The sequence below is a fragment of the Delphinapterus leucas genome, chromosome 3, assembly GCF_059928025.1.
Source record: "Delphinapterus leucas isolate spDelLeu-1000000601 "Yukka" chromosome 3, BTC_Dleu_Yukka2, whole genome shotgun sequence".
Lineage (NCBI taxonomy): Eukaryota > Metazoa > Chordata > Mammalia > Artiodactyla > Monodontidae > Delphinapterus > Delphinapterus leucas.
The window spans coordinates 93,220,856-93,248,449 of NC_143131.1; the positions used below are offsets into that span (position 1 = coordinate 93,220,856).

At 37.7% G+C, this 27,594-nt stretch overlaps 1 protein-coding gene across 14 annotated transcripts in view; it reads right to left on the reverse strand.

Annotated features, from left to right (window-relative positions):
* Nucleotides 1–703: 703 nt before the first annotated feature.
* APC (APC regulator of Wnt signaling pathway) overlaps nt 704–27,594 on the reverse strand; it is a 145,782-nt gene continuing 118,891 nt past the window's right edge. For 6 of the 14 annotated variants that reach the window (XM_089908419.1, XM_089908413.1, XM_089908415.1 and 3 more), the window contains 8 exons: nt 25,720–26,098; nt 23,926–24,021; nt 22,579–22,632; nt 18,719–18,858; nt 18,067–18,144; nt 17,661–17,777; nt 12,675–12,889; nt 704–11,097 (listed from right to left, as the gene is read on the reverse strand). In XM_089908419.1, coding sequence (XP_089764545.1) covers nt 4,512–11,097; nt 12,675–12,889; nt 17,661–17,777; nt 18,067–18,144; nt 18,719–18,858; nt 22,579–22,632; nt 23,926–24,021; nt 25,720–26,098 — 7,665 coding nt within the window. In that variant the 3' untranslated portion in view covers nt 704–4,511. The remainder of the gene's footprint in view (nt 11,098–12,674; nt 12,890–17,660; nt 17,778–18,066; nt 18,145–18,718; nt 18,859–22,578; nt 22,633–23,925; nt 24,022–25,719; nt 26,099–27,594) is intronic. The other 8 variants (XM_089908421.1, XM_089908420.1, XM_089908416.1 and 5 more) reach the window with 3 other exon arrangements.

Below are 27,594 nucleotides of genomic sequence, written 5' to 3' on the forward strand. Positions count from 1 at the left end.
CTCTATATTAAAAAACCAAAAAACCTCACGAAGATGTGTCTAAAGAGTTTTCTGTTAGTTTCAAGTTACTTCAGAAACAAAGTGGGTTTAGAAGTTCACAAATGCCCCCAAACACAAGGAAAAGTAGAACTAGGCCCCAGAATTGGCAAGGACTGAGGTAACACCAGCAGCTAGTGACTCGTCTCTCACTTGCTTTCTGTGCCTCCCTCCCATATCTGTTCCTTCTCACTCTAGTGACCAACTTTCTCTTAGTTTTAGCTTCATGATGCCAATCATAGTGACCTCAGCCTGAACTCTATATGATCTTTCAGTTCCAGCACTCAATCACCAACCAGAAATTTCCTTTGACTCTTATTTAAAATTGGCCCAGTCTTTTTTTTTGACAAGCCTCACAAGTCTTTGGTCACTGGTCAGTTAATGATGAGTCTCCCCTGCGTCAGGCATCTGCCTCTGGTGCAAACAGCCATGGTTGGGGGGAAAGACTGGGTACAGGGTTCAGTGACCAACAGTGAGACTAAGTGTCTGGATTCCAAAAGGTGGTGTAAGTGGGGCAGGTAATGTGTGCAACATTCTCAATAGTTCATTTTTCACTACTGTTGCTTTATATTCAGTGGTCACCACCACTAGCGTAAAGTTGAGTATTTTTAATTAAAAAAAGGAACAGTCTCATAACTTCAAGAAAATAAGCAAATAGTCACAGATGTAGAGTTATCCTGAATATCAGAAGTGTATTTAGCACCAAGAACAACATTATACACACAAAAAAACATACAGGTTGAAAGAAGCATCAATGGTCTAACAAAAACCAGAATATAGTTTTATAGACCAAAGAACAGAGGAGAATGGCAGGAAAATGACCTGGTGTTTATAGGAGTCAGTCAATAGGTTTCAACATTACAAAAGTAATATTTAAAAGTCGGCATAATATGAAGGAATTAGAAATTAAAAAAAATAATTTATACACTCTATTTCAACAATCAAGACTTTTGAAAAATTATTTTTGTTTGGTAAGTGTGAACGATCTGATTACTGAAATACTCTTCAGCTCTTGGCAATTTTCTTTTTGCATTTGTGGGACTCTGTTCTTTTGCTATCTTAGATACAAGGAACCCCGTGATAACATTAATTCAGATACAGTGCAACTGGCTCCCTTCGGCAGCAAGACTCATCCCTTCAGTTAATTAACCTTGTGGTAACTAGTTTATGGAAAAAAATTTTGACTGTACTTAGAGTGCAATTTGACTCTTTTGGGCTTATCTTTTATTTCATTATTTCCCTCTCATTAACTTTCCTGCTAGTGCAAGGTTAACTTGTAAAGCTTATTCTCAAATACCAATTTGCCATAGTTAATTGGTTGGTTGTATACTAACAACACGGGTGCATTTTTCTTTCATCTGAAGTCAATCTGCCTTCACTTCAAAGTTCTCTTTTCTTTCCCCTTTTCTTGGTGTGTGTCTCTTTTGATCTTATTGCAAATCCAAATTAGGTATTTGCTGAAATTTTTGCCTTTTTGATAACCATTCCAAAGGGAACATTAGTCAATCCCTCAGACACAGTCATTGTCTTTAGAATTACCCGTTCATTCATGTCCGGCAAATTTCTCTACTATTGGGAGTTGCGATGGGCTACATCAGATTGTATAGCTCAATATTCAAATCTTTCCTGCCTAAAGGAGAGGGAAGTTTTGGTATACTTTCTCATATGTCGAGTCCAGTTGTTGAGAAGAGCAGCTGGAACTGAAGGCAATCACTCAAGGAGCTTCGCTGTGGTGACACAGGGCAGTGGTTCTCAGAGTGTGGTTCCCAGACCAACAGCATCAGCATCACCTGAGAACTTGTCAGAACTGCACATTCTTGGGCCTCACTCAGAATCACAAAGTGTGGGCGTGTGTCTTAGCAACATTTTTGGTGATTCAAATGCACTCTAGTTGTTTTTTTGTTTAACCACAAAGGACATATATTGAGCATGTTTTCATATTACAACATTACAGAATGAATGTATGGATAAATTTAAAAAATACACACAAACAATAAACAAATGAGGCTTGGATTTGCACTAAGATCAAATGCACTCTAGTTTGAAAACCACTCAGTGCCTTAAGAGTGCTGTTTGCTGCAGTCCAAAGATAACAGGGCACTGCCCTACTTAACAGGTGTTGCAACTCCACTCTGGGCTCAGTATGCTTAGTATGCCGTTTGTAACAAGCACACACTGAGAATATCTGGCCTGCTGTCACTTATGGCAGCACTCTGTGAAGTTCTAAAAGTAGAATTGAGATTTGCTCCTTTACTAATTCAGAGCCATCATCTCTAACTAGAGGGTCTCATACAGCAACTTTTCCCTCAATGGGCAATGCAGACTGATTGCACCTTCTCCCAGCAGGCTGTCTACCGGAATTCCTGAATTTTCTGGCATATGGAAGGCACCCTTTTTTCATTTTGAGCATTGTTTTTCTCCTTCCTTGAGAAAGGCGATTTTATTCTAATTGACTTATATCCCATCTCTTTCCATAAAAGTATTTGAAGTGGTTTATAAAAATTGGCACGAGTAACTCAAAAAAATAGAAAATCAGGACTAAAGGAAAAGGAAAGAAATATGACTTATATCCATGTGTCCCTGTTGGATAAGGCAGCCTTTGAGAAAAACAGAATAATTTAGTATTACTACTTACAAACCATTTCATTCAGATAAAATCTGACAAAAATTTAAATGTAGATATACTCCAAAGGTCAGTAAATTGAGGTGTTTGCAAAGTGGTGCAATAGAAAGAGTATGGGCTTTGGAGTCAAATGCCTTATTTCAAATCACAGCACTTATTTACTGGCATGTTAGTAAATGACTTCAAAAAAGTCATGACCTGTAAATGATAAACACAGGTGAGGGTAGATAATTAACTACATGATGTGATTTCAAAGACACCAGGAAGATGTGCTTACTCCTCACCCCCTTTCCCAGCATCCTGCTATATCCAAATACCTTTTCCCTTCCCCCCAACACAGAGTGCATGTATTTTATTATTAAAAATAAATTTTCATTTATTCAACAAATACGTGAGCATTTATCATCATCCTTACCCTCTGATCATTTAGAACAAATTCTGGGAAGATATACTGTTAGCTTTTTAAATACTTCTATCAGTTTATCTTCCTTCCTGAAGGATTCTCTCCCTGCTGTGTGAGGAAGCGGGAGCTGGAACGCATACTCCACAAACCTACCTATCAAAAACAAAGTCTCCCTTAACAGACAGGGCTTTCTAAATAGCCTTTTGAATATCTTAACAGTGTCAAATCTACCTTTGAAGTTCAACATGATTTGCATTTTCTGAGCATGGCAAAGTGCTGATTATACTTGGTGCTAATCACACAGTTTTTTTTTTTCAGGAAAGGTTAAGTGCCAATGCATGGAATGGTTAAATGCCAACAGTCAGCTTCAATTGTTTTTATTACAGTAAGAGGAATTTTACTCTTAATGCATAGAATTTGAAGAAAAAAATTATATAAGCTTTTAAAAGAGGCCCTTTTGACAATTATTAATACAAATGTGAAATAAGACCCTTCAAACAAATACCGATTTCAGTAACAGTTTATACATACAGCAATAATTTATTCTTAAATGTTCATTTAGTTTCTGTTGAGACACGACTCATGTCTCATTAATAAAAGAGCAGCCATCTCACCTCAAATACCAGAATATACAACAAGTTACAGCATAGCAAAAATTCTACCTACTTTCAGATAAAATCTAGTTCAGGTAAAATAGTTTCATTCAATGTTTTACAGTTACACAGATTTTTTGTTTGTTTGTTTTGAGCACAAAAGAGTGTAAGTTGTTACACTATAGCTATCTATATGAACATCATGTGACCACAGAATTGTTAATCATTACTTCTGAAATTGAACCATCAGTTTCATTCATGCAGTAAAGCAAAGCAGGCTGGGTAAACTTGTTCATCGGGAACCATATTACTGTGAATTTCACAGCCACATGATTATGATGTCAGATGGGCTCACAAGGACTAAAACAGAATGGTTTTTGCATAAATACCAATTTCTCCCTGATGTAAGTTTAGTCAGTTTATAATCTAGAAATGATTGATAACAGCAATATATCATATCTTCTATCTGTAGTGTTATTTTAAGACAAGCAATAATTAAAGGATGATGGCATGGGATGCTCCTTAAATACATGAAAAACATACTGTACAAACATACTTGGCTTTACCATTTTCTTCCTAACTATCAAGAGTGCCTCCCAAAATATGACCAGTGAAGATGAAGTATACTATCGAATATGGCTTCCAGAACAAAAACCCTCTAACAAGAATCAAACCTATTTACAAAATTTTTCAGTCTTTTAGTTTCATTTGAAACAAAAATTTTTTTTGAATTTTATTTTTTATACAGCAGGTTCTTATTAGTTATCTATTTTATACATATTGGTTGAAACAAAATTTCTACATAGCAGTTGTAATTAACACTAACACATTCTTAGTTTCATCATTCCAGCTCTTTTTAAACAGATGTCACAAGGTAAGACCCAGAATGGCGTTTAGGACTTTGAGTTCCACTGGATTCTGTATTGTCACTTTTTGAATCTCGTTTCTTTGTGTTGTTATTCACTGGCGTTGGGATCTGAGATGGTCGGGCTGAAGTGCTATCTGCGCTGCTTTTCCTTGGGCTTGGGTTGTAATTAAAAGGACTCACTCTGGCAGCAACAGTCCCACTCGGTGAACTGTGCTTGCTTGAGCTGCTAGAACTAAATGGGGTACGTTCAGCTATAGAACTTTCATTAGTCTCTGATGCAGCGACAGGATGACTTTGTCCCGGTTTTCCCTCAGTTCCTTTTTGGTCTGGGGCGTCTACCTGAATAAAGGAGTTCAGGCGGTTTTCCAAACCCATGGTGCGTACAGGAGCACTACCATTGCTCACATTTTGTTTCCCCTGATTATCTTTTGAATCTTTAGTGTTTGGGTTTCCCTTTTCTGAAACAGTGTCAATCACTGGGGGAGTATTTCCTGTTGGAGATCTTCCAGATCTAGGGTTGTTAATGGGGCAGTCCTCAATTCTCACCCAAACATCCTCTGTTTTAGAAACAGCAGGTGCCATTTGATAAATCAGAGTCTTTGATTCAGCACCATTTGCAGCACCTGAGGAAGTGGTCTGAGAAGTACTATTGGTGGGAGAAATTTCACTTTCTTTCATTTTTCTCCATGTTCCTTTTGTGGATACTTGGTTTTCTTTAGTTTGTTTGGTTCCTGAAGTAGAGTTCACATGTTTTTCATCCTCACTTTTTGCTTTTTCACTAGATTCTGATGAAGCAGAAAGAATTGAGGATGAACTTCCAGTTCTCCTCCAAGTGCTTACTCGAGGAAGGGATGATGAGTGTTTGCTGTGCTCACGTTTCCAGGTTCCTGACCTATTGATGGGAAGTCTGGAAGGACTTTCAGAATGAGAGCGTGCTATATCATGGCGCTTTACTGGTCTTCCATCATTATACTCTATGGTGGGACTGAGATTAGGTGGGAGTTTTCGCCATCCACCAGCCTGAACAGATGAATGTGTAGACAGCGACATATCAGGAAGGGAAGGACTTAAAATTGGAGTCTGTGCCTGGGACCTACTGGGAGAATCTGGTCTAGAAGATGGAGAAAGAGATTCAAATGAAGCGGATTCCTCCAATTTTCTCCTTAGGGTTGGGCTTGGAGCTTCTTTGATGAAAGTTGACTGGCGTACTAATACAGGTCTCTCTGACCTATCAGATTCACTTCCACTTGATTTAGTTGAAGACATTCTAGAAAGTTCTACCTTTTTATTGGATCCATTGCTAGTACTCATTTGACTTAGTCCTTTGGAGGCAGATTCACTTCTTGGGATACTACTGACATTCTTGGATAAACCCGTTTGTTTGGTGAGGTTCTGTTGGCTCATCTGTCTGCCAGGAGATGTGTAAGACATTTTCCCAGAACCCGAGGACTTAGTTGAAGCAGTACTAGGGGATGACGTCCTTGGCAGTTGAGATAATTTGTTGGGAGGACTTATTCCATTTCTACCAGGAGAAATTGAGTTTCGCCCTGGAGACTGCATAGGTCTACTTAATGGCTGCTGGGCAGGTCTTGAAGGAGTGGAATCTCTAGATCCTGATCTAGAAGGCCCTTTATTTGACCCAGGTGTCTGGGACGCCTGCCTCGTAACAGGGCTTAATTCTGACTTCACTGATGGCTTGGCTCCTCTGGGGGAAGTGGTAGCTGCCTGACCTTCACTAGGGCTTTTGGAGGCTGGAGTCTTAAGGGGTGGGCCTTTTTTAGAAACCGGACTTGTACTTGAAGAGCTATTCCGAACTCCTGGAATATGAATCATTGTCCTACCTCGAGAGATTGAAGGCATGTTTGTTTGAAGGGGTTGTTTCATTTGGCTTGAAACTTCCGAATTAGATCGAATTTTTCCAGTAATCAAACTTTTATAAACTTTTTTCCCTCCTTTTATTCCTTTATTTTCAGATTCTAACTTCTTAGCTTCCAATGTACTTTTCTCCCCAGGTTTTAGAATTCGTGGGCCTTTATTACTTGCAAAGGGTTTTTCCTCTTGATCAGGTGTAAGATGAAATGGTGATCCCAGAGAGATTCCTGATTTCAGGGAAAGGATGGAATCTGAATCAGACGAAGCTTGTCTAGATAAACATGCGGCAGCAGCAGCTTGATGTAAACTACTTACTATGGAATTTGCACCTTCCTGAATAGCTTTCCAATCGAAATTTTCTGAATCAGGGGATAAACCATGTTCTGAATCTGGTCTCTGTATATCTTTCAAATTGAGTGTCAAATCTTCTGCTAATGTGCCACCCATATTTCTGGGACTATGCTTTTCATTATCAGCCTTGAGTCTTGAAGGCTTTTTCTTTTTTGGCATTGCAGAACTTATACATTCCTGCAACAGGTCATCTTCAGAATCAATACTGAGAGAACTGAGAGAACTGTTTCTTGAGAAACAAACAGGGGTATCTTCAACGTGAAATGATTTAGGAGCATAACCTGACGCCTGAGGTTTACTTGGTTCTCCCTGTGAGTCAGGGGGCTCTGTCTCTTTGATAGGTTCATTTTCCTTGTTGTTGTTGTTTTCTTGATCAATGTCACTAAGAGAACTTAGAGAGGAATTTCGGGAAAAGCAAACCGGAGTGTTTTCAATAGCAAAATTCTGTAATTTCTCGTCTGTTGCTGCCCCTCTGTCTGGTATATCTTTGGAGGGCTGGGGAAAAGTGGATTGCTTCTGCAGCACGGGTTTAGGCTGACCTCGATTTATTGGATGTTTTGGAACAGCTTGTGTCTTATTAGCTGATTGTTGGTTTGAGGTTAGTTCTGTGTGGCTGGTAACTTTAGCTTCTGATTCCTTACTTTCCTTCCCCTTTCTTAATTCAGCCTTTTCCCTGGAAAGGTCCACATCATCATCATCAAAATCTAGAGAACTCAAAGAATCATTTCGTGAAAAACAGTATGGAGTGCCTTCAATAGGTGTGTAATGATGAGGTGAATCAAAAGTAAAACTTCCTCTGACTCGATCTTCATTATTTGGGACCTTATCATTGAAGTCCTTGGAATTATTTTTCAAGTTCTGTTTCTTTGAATCTTTGTTGTCTGAGAAATTTCTTTCAGCATTTAAATTATTTTTTGAGTCTGTATTTTTCCTTACACATGTCCTGTATTCAGTATTTTGTGGTATAGGTTTTACTGGTGAAGTAGGTTTCTTCTTCTTACCATCTAATTGATTTTTGTTAGTTCCAGATGAAGACATAGATGCTTGTTGGACCTGGTCCATTATCTTTTTCACACGGAAAGGCTTGTGACTTTTTCCTTTGGGCATAGCAGAATTAATGCATTCTGCAAGAATATCGCCTTCTTCTGTTTTATTGTCATCCAGTTCAGGTACAGTTACAGATGAGGCTTTCCCTGTTTGAGCCTCATCTGTACTTCTGCCTTCTGTAGGAATGGTGTCTCGTTTTTCAAATTCACCTGACTGTGTTCCTGCTCTAACACCTTCTCCAGCAGCTAACTCATTTGGAGGGGATTCTATCGTTAGATCACTTAGAGATGTAGCTGTGGAAAAGTTTATAGGTGTCCCTTCTACACAATACACCCGAGGCATATCATCTCCTGGTGTAAAACTAACATGCTTTTGTGCTTGTAATCTGTTTTGTGATGGCAGAAGTTTGTACACAGGCAGCTGACTTGGTTTCCTTGCCACAGGTGGAGGTAATTTGGAAGACGTCTGGGCTGGCTTTTTGGCTTTGCGTGAAGATCTTGTTGGCATGGCAGAAATAATACACTCTTCTAGTATTTCAATATCATCATCATCTGAATCATCTAACAGATCTTTTTCAGAATCGGTGGGTTTTTCCGCCTCTTTTCCCTGGCTTTCATTTGATTCTTCAGGCTGCTCATTTTCTGTTTCATTCCCATTGTCATTTTCCTGAACCGGAGGCATTATTCTTAATTCCACATCTTTCTGAATAAATGGCTCATCGAGGCTCAGAGCACTCAGGCTAGATGAACAAGAAAATCCATCAGGAGTACTTTCTGTGGCAAAATGTAACAAAGCATCAGCATCTGGAAGAACCTGGACCCTCTGTACTGCAGCATTTACAGCAGCTTGCTTAGGGCCACTTTCTCTCTTCTCAGCACTAGGTGCTTTATTTTTAGGTACTTCTTGCTTAGTCTGAGCTGACTGAGGAGGAGGGGGAGGAGGGGTTTTACTTCTGCTTGGCGGCATGGTTTGTCCAGGGCTATCTGGAAGGTCACTGGGGCTTATAATGCCACTCACCATTCCACTGCAGGGTTCACTCTGAACGGAGCTGGCAATTGAACGACTCTCAAAACTATCAAGTGAACTGACAGAAGTACACCTGCTAAACATGAGTGGAGTCTCCTGAACGTAGTGCTCTGGTGGACTTTTAGGTGTCTGAGCACCACTCTTTGATGGAGATTTGGCCCCTGAAGAAAATTCAACAGCTTTGTGCCTGGTTGATTCTGAAGATAAACCAGAAGCCTGGAGTCTGCTGGATTTGGTTCTAATGTGCTGTGACACTGTTGGAACTTCACTCACAGAATCTTCAGTTGATCTAGTTCCACTGCTTTCTTTTATTTCTGCTATTTGTAGGGTATTAGCAGAATCTGCTTCTTGTGTTGTCTGATCACACCCTATTTCATCTTCAGCTGATGACAAAGATGATAATGAACTACATCTTGAAAAACATATTGGGGTATCTTCTACACAGTAAGTCTGTATTGTTTCTTGGTTGATAGAGGGAACTTTGCAAGAGGAAGAGGTGGCTTTTTGGGTCTGACCACTCCTGCTCTGTGCTGAACTGTGATGGAGTTGATTCTGCCTCTTGGCATTAGATGAAGGTGTGGCTGTATTCTCACTGCTTGAAGAGATGTGTTCAGTTTTAGTGCTCTGTCCAGATGAATTCTTTGAGAATGAAAATGCTGGTTTCTGTGAAGAAGGAATGTCTGTGGTATATTTTAAACTATAATCAATAGGCTGATCCACATGATGTTTTTCTTCATTATATTTTATGCTATAATTGGTTGGTCTCTCTTCTTCCTCATGTTGCTCTTCCTCAGAGTAACGTTCACTATAGTTGGTTGGCTTATCATCTTCATAGTCATCTTCCTGACACAAAGACTGATTTACATTTTGATTAATTCCATGATTAGAACCTACTCGATTTGTTTCTGAACCATTGGCTGCTCTTGACCTATATGGGGAAACACATTCTTGCTGTCCAAAATGTGGTTGGAACTTGAGGTGTTTATCATCAGTGCTCTCAGGATATACAGGATAAGTTGTGCTTTGACTCCTTGATTGTCTTTCCTCATTTTGTTTTATTTCATCTTCTATTATATGTTTGGGTCTTGCCCACCTTTCATTCTGTGAAGGACTTTGCCTTCCGGAGTTCAACTGTTCATCAGAATATTTAAGACTATAATTTATTGGTGTATCTAGTTCTCCATCATTATCATCCATATGATTTGCACTATGTATTTTATGGGCTAGGTCAGCTGGATACTGACCATAGCTGCAAAATTTACTTTCCTCATCTTCAGAATAGGATTCAACTGAAGGTTTCATTTGACCTCTTTTACCATAACCATCACTACTGCTGACACTATTTAAACTATCATTTGAAGATCTCTTGTATTCTACTTTGGCATATGGCACTGGACATGTCCTGTTTGAGTTTTCTGACTTGGTGAAGTTGTAAGAGTTTGCATGTGTGTGGGTGGTAGAGCTTCTTCTTAGTGCATTCCTCTCATCTGTTCCACAATGTAGTTCCGGGGTAGACCCAGAACTTCTGTCTTCCTGGGAGGTATGAATGGCTGATACTTCTTCCATGACTTTGGCAATCTGGGCTGCAGTGGTAGAAATCTGCAAACCTCGCTTCGAAGAGGTTCCTGGATTTTCTGTTGCTGGGTGGTAGTTGACTAGGCTAATACCTCGTTCTCTCTCCAAACTTCTATCTTTCTCAGAACGAGAACTATCTAAACTTCCCCTTGATGAAGAGGAGCTGGGCAACACTGTAGTATTTAAATATGGTGACAAGACAGTCATGTTTCCAGTATTAAAATTGTCTGACCTATTATCATCATGTCGATTGGTGTCAAAAACATAGTCACCATAGAGATTTTGCTTGTGTCTCTGCTTACTACGATGAGATGCCTTGGGACTTAAATTGTCAATATTGTCAAAAGTTTCTGATAAATGCTGAGCATCTAATTCTGCTTCTAGGGCTTTTTGTTTCCTGACATGAAGAGAAGGCAAGCTTGAACCAGGAGACATGATATTGGCATCCTTATACTTTGCAGGTCTATTTGCCATGAGATTCCTTAAAGCTGCAGCACTTCCCATAGCAATCATCTTGTGCTTTGAATGAATGAGGTTCTTGAGCATGCTGACTGCTCCCATGTCCCATAATGCTTCCTGATCTTTAGGATTTCTTGCTGAGAGATTCCACAAGGTTCCGCATGCATTACTGACTATTGTCAAACTGTGAGATTTCAAGTGTTGTAATAAGGTTTGTAAGCAATTATTCTCTCTTAGGATTTGCCTGAAATAAAAATATCACAAAAGTAAGGTAAAAATCTGTTCGTAGTAACAACAAATAAAAGGACAGAAAACAAATTTAAATCTAAAGATAACTACTAAAGCTTATTAACAACAGGCATAATAAAATTACACCAAATTATACTATAAATTTCAGGCATTGCCTATTTCCTTTTGTTCTATCTTAGTTCATTTAATGTCTATTGTTTTAAAGTACTCATCTGTCAGAGTAAAAGAAGTAAAAGCGTTAAGTTTAATCAATTCTGCATTTCCTATTCTGACCCAATAGCTTTAAACACTTTTCCTGAGTAGATATATTTACTTTATTTACATAGTGACGGAGTTTCTCAGTTTGAGGAGTACAGATGTATTATGAAATCTTAAGCTGAACAAGGGCTGTGGTCATTTAATCTCTGGATGGGCACCACAATGTCGACAAACTGAGACATCTCAGAAGAGGTAGACAGAAGAAACTGATTGACAATAGATCTTAACAAAGTCAGGGAGCACACTGTAAGCTCCTAGGTCAGCAGAATGACTTTTAGATAATATTTCTGCCTCTGGTTTGATTTTGTAATACTGCCATTCCTCCTTACAAGTGTTCTCGGGCAAATTGTGTGTAGTCGTTATTTCTAAAAATAAAGTGAAAGAAAAGTTTTCAAAACATTAACTATAAAAACAAGAGTTAAGAGTCAGCATAATGAATGTTAGGATCTGAAAGAGCTATGGCTTGTTTAAGGCATGGTAAAATGAAGTTTAATGACAGCACAGTTGGCACTGGTGGGCTCTAAAACTGATAGGCAAGGGTGCAGTAAGCTTTACCATGGCGGCTCTCTAGCAGTCCAGAAGACACCTGAGTGCTTACTGAGTCTAAGAGGTCTTCTATGAACAGAAGAAAGGGCTATAAGGCTGGTAGCTGGTGCATGAAAAACTTAAAGAAAAGATGTTTACATTCTTTTAAAGCCCTTTTACTAAAGGTACCTCATAGTCTTTTTGAAAATGAGAGAGGAACAATACAGGATAAAATAAATAAATATGCTGTGAAAGATACCCATATTTTTGTTGAGATAATACAGAGCTCAAGTTCTGAAGATATGTGCCTTGTACCTGAGGTGCCTCTTAGGTTTCACAGCTCTAACAGATTGGATGAATGGTGGTTGGCTGAAAAATATTATCATTATTGATGTTATGGCACCACTAGAAAAATGTGAACCATTGTACTCTCTGGATCATAACCACAAGGTTTTGTTTCTTATAAACCTCATATTCGTTTAAGCCATGCTAACATATAGGAAAGGATTTTCTTCTCTGTAATATTTATGACTTTCATTTTTTCTTCTACACATGGGTTATACCTCTCAAGTATCATTTATTTCTAGACATCTTTATGATACTATGAACTTGTATTAGAATAAATATGTTAATGAATAAATCAGGAATTAATAGTTATATTTTCATTGTCATAAATGTAATTTGGCTTAGAACTTGCATAATTACACAAAACACTGCTTACAGTTGAGTCTTTCTGAGAGTATGAATCTTACAATTTCATTTAAAAGTAATATAAAACCCTGTATTTACCTGTGGTCCTCATTCGTAGCTATCAAGCTGGACACATTCCGTAATATCCCACCTCCACTTTCAATAATAGCTAAAGTATTTGTCTGGCTCCGGTAAGTGAGAGTGCCAACCAAAAATGCAAGCGCACCATCTACGGCACATATATCAGCTTTATTCTCAGTGCAGTGTGCTGACAAATTCCATAAGGCACTCAATACGCTTTTGAGGGTTGATTCCTATCAAGAAACAGAATATGTGTCATCTAATTAGAGTTGGAATTTCCTTCTTATAACGTCTATGTTTACTTCTATTGAGGAAGCTTTTTTTTTTTCCCCCTCTTTAAATCTTCCCTGCTGCCAATCCTTCACGGGTAAAGTATTAGGAACTCCTCATTTAGAAAAACTTTCATAAAATACCAAATTGAACTTAAGACAGTGATATCCCCATGAAACAAGCAGAACGCAATATTAAAATAATGACCTTTATGAACTTATCTAAATGTTTAGATGGTGCACGCATATCTCACAAGAGCTTATATTAGAATATGAAACAGAACTGATGTGCATTCTGAAAAGATAGCATTTTCAGGACAACAGAAGCTAGAAAAAGCCCTCTACATGCCGATACGGAAAGATATCTAGATGTATCATTAAATGAAAAGAGCAAGTTGCAGAGGAGTATGTGCAATCTTATTTGTATAAAAACACACATATATATTTATGTGTGGTTGATTCAAAAGTAACAATGTAACTTATTAAAAAGAAAGCATACTAGAAAAACTCCAATTTCTTAAAATCCCCAAAGAAACAAAGTAATTGAAAAACCAGAACTCCCTGGTATACAGTATCACAGTAAACTGACAAATTATAAATGCCACAGAAAATACTCTGAGTATACAATTAAGGATATTTGGTCAAAACTTGCCATGATCCTGATGTCAGTCTTTCTTCTTACTACAAATCAATCAGGGAACAAACAAACATTCATTAGAGATCTACTCTGTGCCTATCACAAGTAGAGGCACTCCAGAAAACACAGCAACTGATACTTGCTTTGAAGGTGCTAACTGTTTACTCTGGGGAAAAAAGAATGCAAAATCATACTTGAAACCAAGGGCTCTAATGGAAAGATTATTGCCATCTGAATTTAATAAAATAAGTAAAATATTTCATGGAGGAGAGCAGCTCTGCAGAAGAAAAGACATGTACATTCAGAGAGAAGGCAGGGGAAGTAGGAGGAAAGGCAGGGGAAGTAGAAGGAGGAAAGGCATGGAAGTGGAAATAAGCAAGGGAGGACTAAAGAACAGAAAGAAGACACAGAGGAAGTCAAAGTCCATGCTGGGGCATTGTGGGAAGTAAGGTCAGAGAGGTAAAAGAAGGCCCTGAATGTCATGGCAAACATTTTGGGCCTAACCCAATAAGGAACTAGCCATTGTATTCTCTTCATCAAGTTATTAAACGAATAAAACAATGTAGGAGCAGGTTTAGATACTACTTATCAGCAAGCAGGGAAGAAGTGCTTTCACCACTGAAGATGTGAAAAGGCTAAGAGCTCAATTTTAATTATATTGTGAATGAGGTAAAGGTGGGACATTCAAAGTATCCTGAGAACAGAAAAAAACGGCAAGAGTTTAGAGGAGTGAGCTAAACTTACAACTGACCTAGAGGTGAGACTTGAAGGTAGGAACACAGAAGTTGCTCTTCAAGACTACATGTAGAGGGTCAAGGGTCTTGTTTCAGAGAAGCTTTATAGTTAAAGGAGACAAGGAGAAATGATTAGATGTTGGAAGTACAGGTGGTAAAAACAAAGGGAAGAGATTCAGTAAGGAATGTGATCAAAAAGTATCAAATATAGGTGTAGGTAGAAAAGAAATACCCTAGTTAATCTATAAGTCTAGATTTTGTTAGAAGCAATATATTAGAAAGGACTGAAGAAGGTATGGCCAGTTAAGAAATGAAGCAAGTGACTACATGTTCAGGGTTTTGGTTCTTACAGGAAAAAGAGGAACACTGCAGAAGTTAGAAGAAGCAACAGAGGATTTTTGTTTTCATTTTCAAAATATTGGGCTTCTTACAGATAGCTGAAACATAAAAAAGCCGACTTCCCTACACCCAGTAAAGAAGATACAGAAGACAAGAATAAGAGACTAACAGCTCTGAGTAAATAGCCACGCTTAGGGCACAGAGTGCAGGTGAAGGAAAGATTCTGCTGTGTAGAAGAGTAAGAGCCAGCGAATGATGGTAAAATGATGCAGTACGTGGGGAACATGGAAGGTAGTTTTGGTTCTTGTGGTCATTAGTAGTAAACGAAGTTGACAAGGAAGAGATGACAAATTAAAAAAGAGAATAAGAACGTTTATAATGACGGCTGCACTGAATGTAGAAAAAGAGGGAAAAAATAAATTCTAATACTGCTAACCAGAGCAGGCCCAAACCAGAATTGGATATTATAAATTTCTGATGGGCTACTTTTTCCAAGATTGGCCCTTGCATTAAAAATTTATAGATGAATTTAGGGAGAAATGGTCTTTAAACTACTACTCTTCCTTTACAAGAACAGGCTGTGTCTTTCCATTTATTATGGTCTTCTCTTACGTTTCTCAGTAGGATGTGTCTTTTAATCTAACTTCCTTCGTTTGTAGCAATTAGTTTGTATGTACATCTTTGAGGTCCTTGAGCGACAATAAAATAATGAGCTATTCAGCAGCAATACAAGTTCCCATAATACCTACAAATACATTAAATCTTTCTGAAAACACACAAGCTTGATAAGAAAGGAGTCTTAAAGTGTACATGGGGCTAATTTTTTTGTATAATTTTATTAAGGTATAATTAGAGAACAATAAACTGCACATATTTCAAGTGTGCAATTTGATCATTTTTGATGTGTGTGTATGCCAAGATAACATTTATATCACCCCCTCCACTTTCCTCATGCCACCCATAATCCAACCCCAACCCCAGGCAACTGCTGTTCTGATTCCTGTCATTGTAGATTATTGAATGTCACAATAGGTCATTCATTTTTTTTTTTAATAGCCAAATTGTATTCCACAATTTGTTTACCCATTTACCTATTGATGGACATTTGCGTTATTTTTAGTTTTTGGCTATCACAAATAATCTTTCTGTGAATATTTGTAAGTCTTTGTGTGAATTTAAGCTTTGTTTCTCCTGGGTGGCCAGGTTGTATGGTAGGTAAATGTTTAATTTTAAAACACTGCCAAATGTTCTCTAAAGTTGGATAGGCATACCTCAGAGATATTGCAGGTTTGATTCCAGACCATTGCAGTAAAGCCAATATCGCAATAAAGCCAAGTCACATCATTTTTTTTTTGGTGTGCATATATAAGTTATGTTTACACTATACTGTAGTGCATATAAAAGTTATGTTTACACTATACTGTAGTCTATTAAGTGTCCAATAGCATTACGTATAAAAAAATGTACATACTTTAACTGAAAAATAATGCTGTTGGAAAAATGGCATAGATAGACTTGCTTAATGCAGGGTTGCCACAAACCTTCAATTTATAAAAAATGTAATGTCTGCAAAATGCAATAAAGCAAGGTATGCCTGTACGCCACGTAACATTCCCGCCAGCAGTGTGTGAGAATTCCAGCTGCTTAACATCCTTGACAACACTTGGCCAATATTTTAAATTTTAACCAATATAATATCTTTAATGGTATCTCGTAGTTGTAATTTGTATTTTCCTGATGACTAACAATGTTGAGTATCTTTTCAAGTGCTTATTGGCTATTCATGTATCTTCTTTTCTGCAGTGTGAGTACAAGTGTTCTGCTGATTCGGTAGTGTTTTAAAGGTATCTTTATGCAGACCCTAAGTATATGTGAGTATTACCTTTTTTTCCCAGTTTTGAGATATAGTTGACATGTAACACTGTTTAAAGTATAATGATTTGACTTACAAACATCATGAAATGATTACCACAATAAGTTTAGTGAACATCTATCATCTCATACATACACAAAATTAAAGAAATAGAAAAAAATTTTTTTCCTTGTGATGAGAACTCAGGATTTACTCTCAACAATTTTCATATATAATGATACAGCAGTGTTAATAAGATTTATCATACTGTATATTACATCCCTAGTACTTATTTATCTTATAACTGGAAGTTTGTACCTTTTGACCACCTTTGAATATTAACTTTATAGCCAGTTATTTAGTTGAATACTTATTTCTAACAATTTTTCAGTTGATTTTCAGGTATAAAATAATTTAGAAAAAATACATAAGTAAACAAACAAAACATCCCCAGACTCTTCCTTCTCTGAAAAGGAAATTTTGAAGAGAAAAATATGTAGGCTCTGGATCAAGGAGGACTGGTTGGGTGAAAGGAAATTCAGATTAGCTAAAAAGACTTGCTTAGTTCCTCTCAAATTTAAAAAAAAATTGCTTAGTTTCTGAAGTAGATATACTATCTGGAGATTATTTCCTTTTGTTAACAAATTATTATTTGAGGGATTTCTCACCTTTGGGTCTGATTACCTCTTGACAGGGTGACTATCAGAATTTGAGGACTCAGGTAGATTGAGATTTGGGCAGCAAAGAGTTAACACTCAACACCAGTGATTGGCAACTGAGGGTGATTGTGTCCCTTTTCCTTTACAGAGGACATCTGGTAATATGTGGAGATATTTCTGATTGTTATGACTGAGGGGAAGGTGTACTGGCATCTACTGTGCAAAGGCCAGGGATGCTGCTAAACATCCTACAAGGCACAGATCAGTCCTCCAAAACAAAGACTTATCTGGTGCAAGATGTCAACAGTGCTGAGTCTGAAAAACCCTGACTTATACTAGGCTACCTTGTACAATCTTTTCTGGCTTAATACTTTAGGAGTTTGGAGCAGTCTAAGTCTAGGGATAGGTAAGATAAGAGGGTCAGAAATTAGTGAGTCTCAGGAGTGGGAGATGGCAGCAAAAAAGTATCCCAAGATGAAATCCCTATTGTAATACTAAATGTTTTCAAAGGTACCTTTTTCACTTCCAAAGCACATTCCATCAATGCTTTCACACTTCCAACTTCACGCAAAGTCTTTTTACTATTTACATCTGCTCTCCAAGACAGATTCCTCAAAACACTTGCAATAACCTGCAAATAAATCAATTTTAGAATAATTTGTTTATAAAATTATTCATACTAGTTGCTTTCTTGTTCGTAATGTTAAGAGTAGAAATATATTAATAAATAAATTTCTTCTAAATGCTAATATAGTGCCAAAAGGAACTCCTACAATATAATTATTTTCCTCTATTTTGGTGTTAATGTAGCCACAATTTAAACATGAGATGCTAAACAGTGAGCCACAGCTTAAATTAATCTAAATCAGGGTATTAACCCACTAATAGCCAAGAAAAACATTTGAAATTCTAAGTAGTACCTGCTGTAAGTCCTCACTTTCAGATTTTAGTTGGGCCACAAGTGCTCTCATGCAGCCTTTCATAGAGCATAGTGTAGCCTGTAAAATCAAATATTGCAGAGGGTCAATAATAAGGCAACCTGGAGCCATGCTTTATTTTTGTCTAAACTTCAAATCCAGTTTCAATCGTCTCATTTCAATCCTAACTAATGTTTTACCCATAAAAGAACTAGAACCAGATTACATAAATGAGAGACAAATACCCTCCTAATCCTTCGGTATTTGTTCTTTTCTTGGTAAACTGGAAAAATAACGTGAATAAATTATAAGAAACAATAAGCAAAGGGTTTTAAAGTCTTTTATTCGGATGGAACCAACACGTGTATAACACTTGCACCAATCATCAAGATTTCCAGATTTTTGCTATCATTCCCAGGAATAGTATTTTAAATGTGATCACATAAATCCACTACTGTGTTCCATCTTTTGCCTTTGTTTAGGCATAAGACAACCAAATGAGTAAGGATATGCAGTGAGGCATGAAGTACAGGTTTTTGTTGGTCAGTGTTTAATGAGGAGAGTGACAAAAAGAGAGTCAGTGAAAAGTAGTTTGTATGAAAGTAAAATAACTCACACCAGAGATATCGTAAGAAATGGATCTTATAAAACATACCTTGTTGGCTACATCTCCGAAAGTCAAGTTTGTCAAAGCCATTCCTGCATATCGTCTTAAGGTAATACTGTAGTGGTCATTAGTAAGTCCATACATTTCACAGTCCACTTGCAATAATTCTGCAATGGCCTGTAGTCCCCCTAATTTAAAAAGGGCAAGAGGAAAAAGATAATAATCTAAAATAAAACAAATGGGTACCAAGTTTATAAATTATTAGGAAAAAATCTCAAAGAATGAGAATATATAAATTTAATTTTGTCTTTAGAATTACAAGCTACAGAAAATATTATAAAGGACTTTTGTGTAATATACTTATAAAGTACAAGTGACAACTATTCCATTTTCTGCCAGTTTCTCCACCCTCCAGCCCCTTGCCTTACTGAGTGAAATGAACATTATACTCTATTTACTGCACATACACTGTATCTTGTCACGGATGAAGAAGGCTATTTTCTAACACTAGGTCTTCCTGAATGTAAGCAGAAAAAGGTAACTTATTTTTATTATTAGGACTTTACAAACACTCTTCATTGTCACACACTGTGGCCTAATCACTTTAATATACTTTTATCTCCCAAATAATTTTTAGTATCCTTAGGAATACTAAAACTTCTAAACGAAACTGTGCATGAAGCAAAGCTTATTTTTTTTTATGAAAAAGAATGACCTATTCAACTTATTACTAAGCTCTATAAAACCATTTTTAATTTTTACTTTTTTAATTCTTACTTTTCTTTGATACTCATGAAGTGTCAAATACCAATACTAGGATTTAGTATTTTCTTTCCCCTTGATTCCCACCAATGGGTATACTTAACAACGCCCACAGTGGTCAGCAGTAGGAAGGCAAGGAGGAAAATGAAGGGAAAGGAAAGGAAAAGACATAAAGGAAGGGGTGGTAAAAAGACAAAACAAAACAAAAAGACAAAAGGTGAAGCAAAATGGTGAGGGAGTAAATAAAAAGAAAAATAAAAATGCATATGGAGGTTATTCAAAATATTATTCATCATCAATATTAATCATCATGGGACTGGAGACATTCTTTTGTCAGAGAAGTGGCTTAGACAGAAAAAGAGAAGATGAATATAAACAGGCAATTCTTGGATACTGTAAGTCTGAACAATCAGGTCATTAATCTGAAAGAGGATCGGTACGTTTTTGTAAATGATCTAGAAGGGTCAGTATGTAGATGAATCAGCAAGTCTGCAAAATAGACCAAGTTCTATCTTGGGTCAAGAATGCCAGGCCAAGGGATTTAACTCTTGGAACATTTGTGTAAATCTTTATAACTAGCACCAATGACAGATGAGTTTGAATGTAGGTAAGTAAAAATTAATTTGGTTAAGGGAAATCCAAACCGTATTTAGGAAGATTTTCCTCCATCCACCCATGATGATGGGAAGATAAACAGCCAACGAAAAAAACAGCCAATGTCTTTATGGAGCTTACAGATTAGAGCAGAGACAGCCATTGAACAACTAATTTAAGTGTACTGGATTGTGTAGAAGCACAGGGCAAGGTAACAGGTGAACTTAACCTAGATTGAGAGGATCAAGAAAATGGCTGAGGAAATAATGTTTAACTTGAGGCTTAAAGGATGAATGAATATCTAAAAAGGGTGGGGCAGAAACAATAAGTAAGCATTTCACGCAGATGAAACAGCACGTGCAAGGACTGCTGGGCCTGAAATATACAGCAACAAGGAGAGGGTCACAGGTGAGGCTACAAAAATGGGTAGAGGCCAGATTATGCAAGACTTTGTGTGCCTCACCAAGGATTTAAGGCAGGGGAAGGAATAATCAGATGTATGTTCTAAGCAGATTCCTATGACTGTAGGCTGCAGAATGGATTATGATTGGAAGTGGGGGGACAAGTAAGACAAACTATGGGAGAACGGGAGAGATGACAGAGGCTTGCTTGGGGTGGGGATAAAAAGAAGAGCAGTGATATGAGATGTATTTAAGAACCAGAATTAAAGCATTTACGAGACATAGGGGATAAGGAATAGACTCATGGATGTCTTCTAAGATTCTGGCTTCAGCAAGTGGGTTGACTGGAATGCCATTTTCTGAGAAAAGGAACCCTGGAAGAGACAGAGATTTGGGGATGGAGGAGACAACAAACTCAGTTTCTGTCAGCTGAGTCAGAAATGTCTGAAAAATCATCTAGGTGAAGATGTCAAATGAGCAGTTTGAAAAATGTGTGTAAACCTCAGGAGAGAGAACTTGGATTAAGCTGTGAATTTGAAAAACACTGTAATTGAAGCCATGGAGTAGAGGATACTGCCTAGGGAGAGTGGAAGAAAGCCTAGTACAGAGCTTCAAAAAATTCCACTATTTATTACTTCGGTAAAGAAGAAGGAACCACCAGTAAAAGAACTGAGAGTTTTGACCCAGGAAACAGATCTGGGAGTCACTGTTGACCTGAAGACAGTGGCCTTGTGTACTGAGGAGATCACCAAAATGTTGAGGATTATAAAGCAGACGATCAAAGCCAAAACAAAACATACTGTGCTTCATGCCTACATAAAATCCTGCCTGGCACAGCAGTATCTGTCATACTGGTTTGAGAAAGGTGAAATGATCTAAAGAAAATCCCAAGAAGGCACCTGACTACTTTTGTATGGAAAACCCAAAAATCTTAGGACTTGATTCTAAAAACAAAGATTAAAGAAGGAGTTGGTCAATGCCAATAAAACCATGAAGAACATGGCTAATGAAAAAAAGGACATTCAATAAAATTTAGTGTATCAGGTAGAAGAGAGAGCCCTTTATGACTTCAGGCAGGTAAAAAGAAAACCTTCAGTGAATTTTCAGGCAAAGAATCTATACATTAAAACTATAAATGGATTCACAAAAATATGATGTGAATTCATGAGCAATACAATAAAAAATAGGTTCCCCTAAGAAATATTAGGATGTTTCAAGGTAATGCAAAGGTCATGAACACATCCTTCCACATTTTCTTGGTGTCTATGTTAGAGAATAGTGGTCCAGATGAACCAAATACTATCTCCTATGGTATCTCATAACCTTACAGATAGTAGAGGATCAATGGCTTCAGGTGACATTTAACAAAATCCTTAATTTAAACTTATCAAAAAGAGATAATAGAAAGATGATACTTAATTTTTAAAAAGTATATTACTTTTCTTTTACTTGGTTTAGATAGTCACCATTAGCATGAAACACCTCATTCTAAAATAAATATTAGGGGCTCAGCATGAATATTCTATATATTGGTGTTTCACAAAATTTCCCGATCATAAGAATCACCTGGGCCACTTATTAGATTTGATTCCTAGGTTCCCTCCTCCGGAGATTCTACTTTACTAAGCTTGCTTACCACGCACGGGCCAGAGAAATACATGGTTTGACAACTGCCTCTGGTGATCATTATGATCTAGTTTGGGAAACACTAATGCAAATTAACTATGAATTCCTTGAAAAGTCAGGACCACGTCTTAATCATTTTTATACCTAGTGCCTAGCACAGTTTCTGGGACAGAGCTGGGAATTCATAAATGTATACATTACTGGTACTATGGTCTAAAACTTGCAATACTAATAGGTGCAAACTTAAATGACCCTAATAGTTGTAAGAATTTTCTTCTATGTACAAATGACGGTCCTAGCTGACTGGGCTTAGAAATTTCCCTTCATCCACTTGGGACTTCTTTCCTCCTTATTCCTCACTGTCAGATCCCTTGTGCTGTCTTAATCCATCTCCCCACGGTCCACACACCTTGGTCCTTCTTGTGCTCCAATGCGAATTCAGAGGCTAGGAGTGAGAAGAAGGGTAATCCCCTGTGGCTACACCCCCAGCAGTCACACCCCCAGAGGCCCCATCCTGCTCCTCACCTGAAAGCCCCTGCCCTAGCTCCTGTGATGAAATGCCCCGGGTAGCCTTCCTACCTGAAGAAGGAAGAGGAACAAATACTGAGTCTAGATTTTACTTGGAAATTCAGATGATTAATGTGTCAGTCCTAGTCTATAGTTCATTGGAACACAGGAACATTTATAAAAACGTTTGCGGGAGCTTAAAATTGGATTCGTTTTCCCGTTGATTCATTATTTTCCCCATTATTACTAGCGTTAAAAAAAAAACACCCAAACTTAAAATTTCACCAGTGCTGAGGCAGTACTGAGGAGGGGAGAACTCATAAGCTCGTACTCAGTTTCACAGGAGGCTGGGGGCATGGGGGAAGGAAAGAGAATCAAGTGGGCCGACTGCTAGGGCCTGTGGGAAGAAAAGCATGGCTGGAGGGCAGGCGGAAATCACAAAGTACACAGCCTCCCAAAGTGATGACTCTGAAGGAGACAACACTCATTTTTGGCCGTTCAGGTTCTCTGTGTTTAAGAGTGTCATGACTTTGTCACTTTGAAGATAAGTGATGAATGATAATGATGAGGGGTGGCAGGAATACACAGCGGGGGCTTGAATGAAATGTAACATAACCGGCACAAAAAGCAAGGGCACAGCTACACTAAGATGGAAACTCAGTGTATGGTTCTTGCTTGTGGCACGACTAGAGCGATCCAGTTCACATGAGATGGCTCAGCATGATGCAACTTATAAATACCACATGTGCAAAATGAACCTAGAAATCAAAGAAAAACCATTACATGAAAAATGGGGGGCACAAATGCAGGTTATATAAGGTTTAGAGTATGTGAGAACACATACCTAAGAGTAACCCTTCCACAATTAATGGAATGTTTCTAACATAAATCAGAGCATAATGCTTTTCCGTATTAATCAGTTTCAGAGATACCACGCTGCTTGTCATGAAAATCCAGTAAAGTACAGATAACCATGAAGATAAATGAGAATCTTAATAATAATTCCTTCTGATGTCTTTCAGAAGTGACTGAGTTCAAGAATAATTACGTAGCCCCACGTCTCAAAACAATTCAAATTACCCTCCCCATCAACTGTCACCCAGGGTCTACCTTGACGATAGGGGCAAGAATGGACCGTTTAGTATTTTTTCCAACCTTTGGCTAAGATTTTAAAAATCCAAGTTAGGTTACAAGGGTAGCAGTTTCTGCCACTTAGGACATTGTCTCCCCTGGAAACCAGAGTATAGTCATTTGCTACAAGGAGGAAGCAGATGGTAATAAAAGTTAGTGGCCTTATATCCTAATTCAACAATGATGAAAAATCTTTAGTATTCTTCTATGGCATTGAGAAACATTTTGTCTTACCAAGTTCATTCATCGCGTGTCTATGCTCCTCATCAAACGAAAGTTTCATTAGAACACACACAGCAGGACAGATTTGATGTTCAACAGGAGCTGGCACTGAAAGATAAAATTGACATAAACGATAATGCTTTGTTTTCTCAAAAGTAGTGACGTTTATTATACTTAAAAAATACTCAGGGCTCACTAATACATCCCTAATGCATAGCGGTTTAGTGAATCAACAAGTATTTGCTAAAGAGATGAATATATATACTACAAACATGGAAAGGAAAACATAAGGGTTTTTCTTGGTTCCATAAAAATGTCTACCTCTCATCAGCCTTTGACCAAGTCTGCTGGCCCCATGCAGGTTTATGCTATAATTCAAATAATAACTTAAAAATTATATTGGCTATATGAAACAATAAAAACATTTTGGTATAAAACTTTTTATTTACAATCTCTATTTAAACTTAAAGGCATGTGGCTGTATACAAATGTAGTAGAGAAACCTAGTATAAACCTAGTATAGAAAGCTTACTATACAGATACCAGATTGTAAACAAAAATTTATAGACAAGGTGTCCAAGAAAATGCACCTGCACATTTAATACTATGCACAAAGTTTCAAAACTGTTACTTGAAATAAAAATTTAAAAAGCAAGTCTATTTTTCAGAAGTAATAATATTTATTCTATTTAACTTTTCTGAGAGTAGGTATTAAGAGCACAAAATGCGAGTCATTATATAATTGTGGACAAAGAAAACAATCCAGAAAGACAATGTTCTTCCAGTAAAGCATCTTATAGTTCTCCTCATCCCTGGGACAAATAGATATAAAGGACATTTCTGCTGTACTCTATTCTTGAAAACTATTAAATTTTAAATAAATTCACTTTTATACCTACCTAAAAAACATCTGCTAAATCTTTATAGATCACGTTCTCATCATCACTCGTTCTCCTACTCCCGAAATCAAGATACTGATACAATAGTCCTTTGTCATGTGTGTGTGCGCATGTGTGTGTTCTTATCGGGTGAAAGGAAGGTCTTACCTTATATACTTACTGCTTTTGGTTCTTGCTACAGGAATGAAGTAAGTTATGTCCCCAAAGGTCCCAACTCCCATGTTCCCTGCTCCTGAGGGAGAGGGGCTGGTGGCCAAGGGTTTCTCCCTGAGCAAAGAGCTGGGAGGCTGATCACCCCAGCAACTGGGGCCCCATGGCCTGAAGCAGGATGGTGCAGTAGGAAGAGCACTGGGCTGAGAGTCAGGAGATCTGACCTCTGATCCTGGCTCCACCACCCACTAGCTGTGAGGCCACAGGCAAGTCTTTTAGCCTCTCTGAGCCTCAGTTTCTTCATCTGTAAAATGGAGATGATATCTTCCCTTCCTACTTCACAAGGTTGTTGTAAGGATCAAATAACATATATAACACAGCTCTGTATCCACTGAGTAGAGTGATATGCAAATGTAAGAGATTATGGGTTGGTCACTAACAGCTGAAGGAACTTATGTAAAGTCACTTTCTTGAGCTTAATCTCAAGAGATGGAGGACAAAATCGCTCAAGTTCTTTCTAGATCTGCTATGCTATGACTCTGTCTTGATTTTCTGTTCTTTTGTGGTTGCACTGTAGTACACATAACATTTTCCTTTGCTAACTTTTTCTAGAGAAGTTAAGCTTTAAACTATGTTAGCAGTGTAGATGGCTAATATGAATTTCCCAGGCCTATTCATAAAGACACCATCCTAATTTAAAGTTTTCATTTCAAAAACTTTTACATTTGCTTTGTAACATGCACCATACGGAACATACTTGGATTTTTGTCCTGGTCCATGCCTTGTTCATGGGCTTCCTGCCACTCCCAACAGGTTTCACAGTAAGCTCGTATCTGTTCCAAAAGATGAAGGACTCGGATTTCACGCCTGCCTCTCTTGTCATCAGGCTGTGAGTGAATGATGTTGTGGAGTGCTGCACTGGCCCTGGCCCGAGCCTCTTTACTGCCCCGGGAATTTCCCAACAACACAGAGTCTTTGTCATTGCCATGTAAAAGCTGGATGAGGAGAGGAAGACATCCAGACTGTCGCATGGATATACAGCTGTCTTGGGAGCTAGACATAGCTAGCAAAGTTCGCGACATATCATCCTTATCATGAGTACCAAGCATTGACAACAATGAATACACCATTTCCACCTGTGGGCCAAATGAGTTTAGAAACAAAATTATGACTTTAATATCCAAAAGCCAACGCCAATGAAGTGATGAATGGGATATTTATTGTAACTCATTAAAAACAAAACCAAAAACCCCTTTCCAGGATGAAGTAATGAGCGTTATTTCAAAATCCATATAATATAATCATCACCAATTTGTTTATGAGTAAATATTAGTAGTGGTAGTACATAGTGTTGAAAAAGAGAAAGTAGGTTCTTGCATAAACCTAAATTGCTGTTTGTCTGGATCAGCTGGTGATAATCCACTGATTATGATGAATGACAATCAACTGGTTTCTCTCTCTCTCTCTCACATCTATCCCCGCACCACACATACCCACCCCCACCAACAGAGTCAGAAATGTGGTTTATCTAAATTCTTTACACAATTTAAAATTTTAATTTTTAAAATCTACAACCATAATCAATAAAGAGAAAATATTTTTCAGCAATTATTATTTACTAAGTACTAGCGCTCAGCAATTGCTAACCCTCACCAGATTATAAGTACAGTAAGTCCCCTACATATGAACAAGTTCCATTCTGAGAGCACGTTCACAAGTCCAATTTGTTCGTAAGTCCAACAAAGCTAGCCCAGGGACCCAACTAACACAATTGGTATTTAGTACTATACTGTAATAGGTTTACAATACATTCGCATCTTTGAAAGTTCACAACTTGAAGGTTCATATGTAGGGGACTTACTGTATAATATTGTTAAAGTTATGATTTCTCCCTTATACATGTAAACATATTTTGTTATAAAAAGAAGAATGCTCTGATCATACAGGGATACAAAGCCAGGATTCTTATTCAATTTCTTTTTAAAAGCAGCTGGTAAGCATCAATTACTCCCTGACCATAAATTCTAAGAATTTACTTAGAAGCAGATTAGAAACAGGAAACAGTACCCAGTTATTCTGCACTGTGATCAACCTCATTTTAAAGTGAGAGCTATTACATAAAAGTAGAGGCTATTACATAAATGTATCATATCTGTAAATTAGTGGTTCTTAACCAGGGCAATTTTAGCCACGCTGAGATACTTTTGGCAACGTCTTGGAGACATTTTTGGCGGTCACAACTTCGGGAGGAAAAGCTTCGGGCATCTAGTAGGAAAAGACCAGGGATGCTGCTAAACATCCTACAATGCAATGAGGAATTATCCAGCCAATAATGCTGAGGCTGAGAAACTCTACTCTAAATGTGTAGACACACACTACTCATAGATATGAAAGTTTTATTAGGAAGGCAGTACAGAACTGTGGATAAATAGTCTTTCAAATTCTGACTCCACCATTTACAAGTGAGTTGTGTGACACGACCAAGTTATTTGAACTCTCTGAGGCCCAGTTGTCTCAGTTGCAAAATGGAGAAATTTACCCAATAGGGTTTTCTTTGTGAAGATTAAATAAAATAACACATGTATGGCACAGTAACTGGCATTCAAAAATGTAGTAAGGTCTTAATATTATC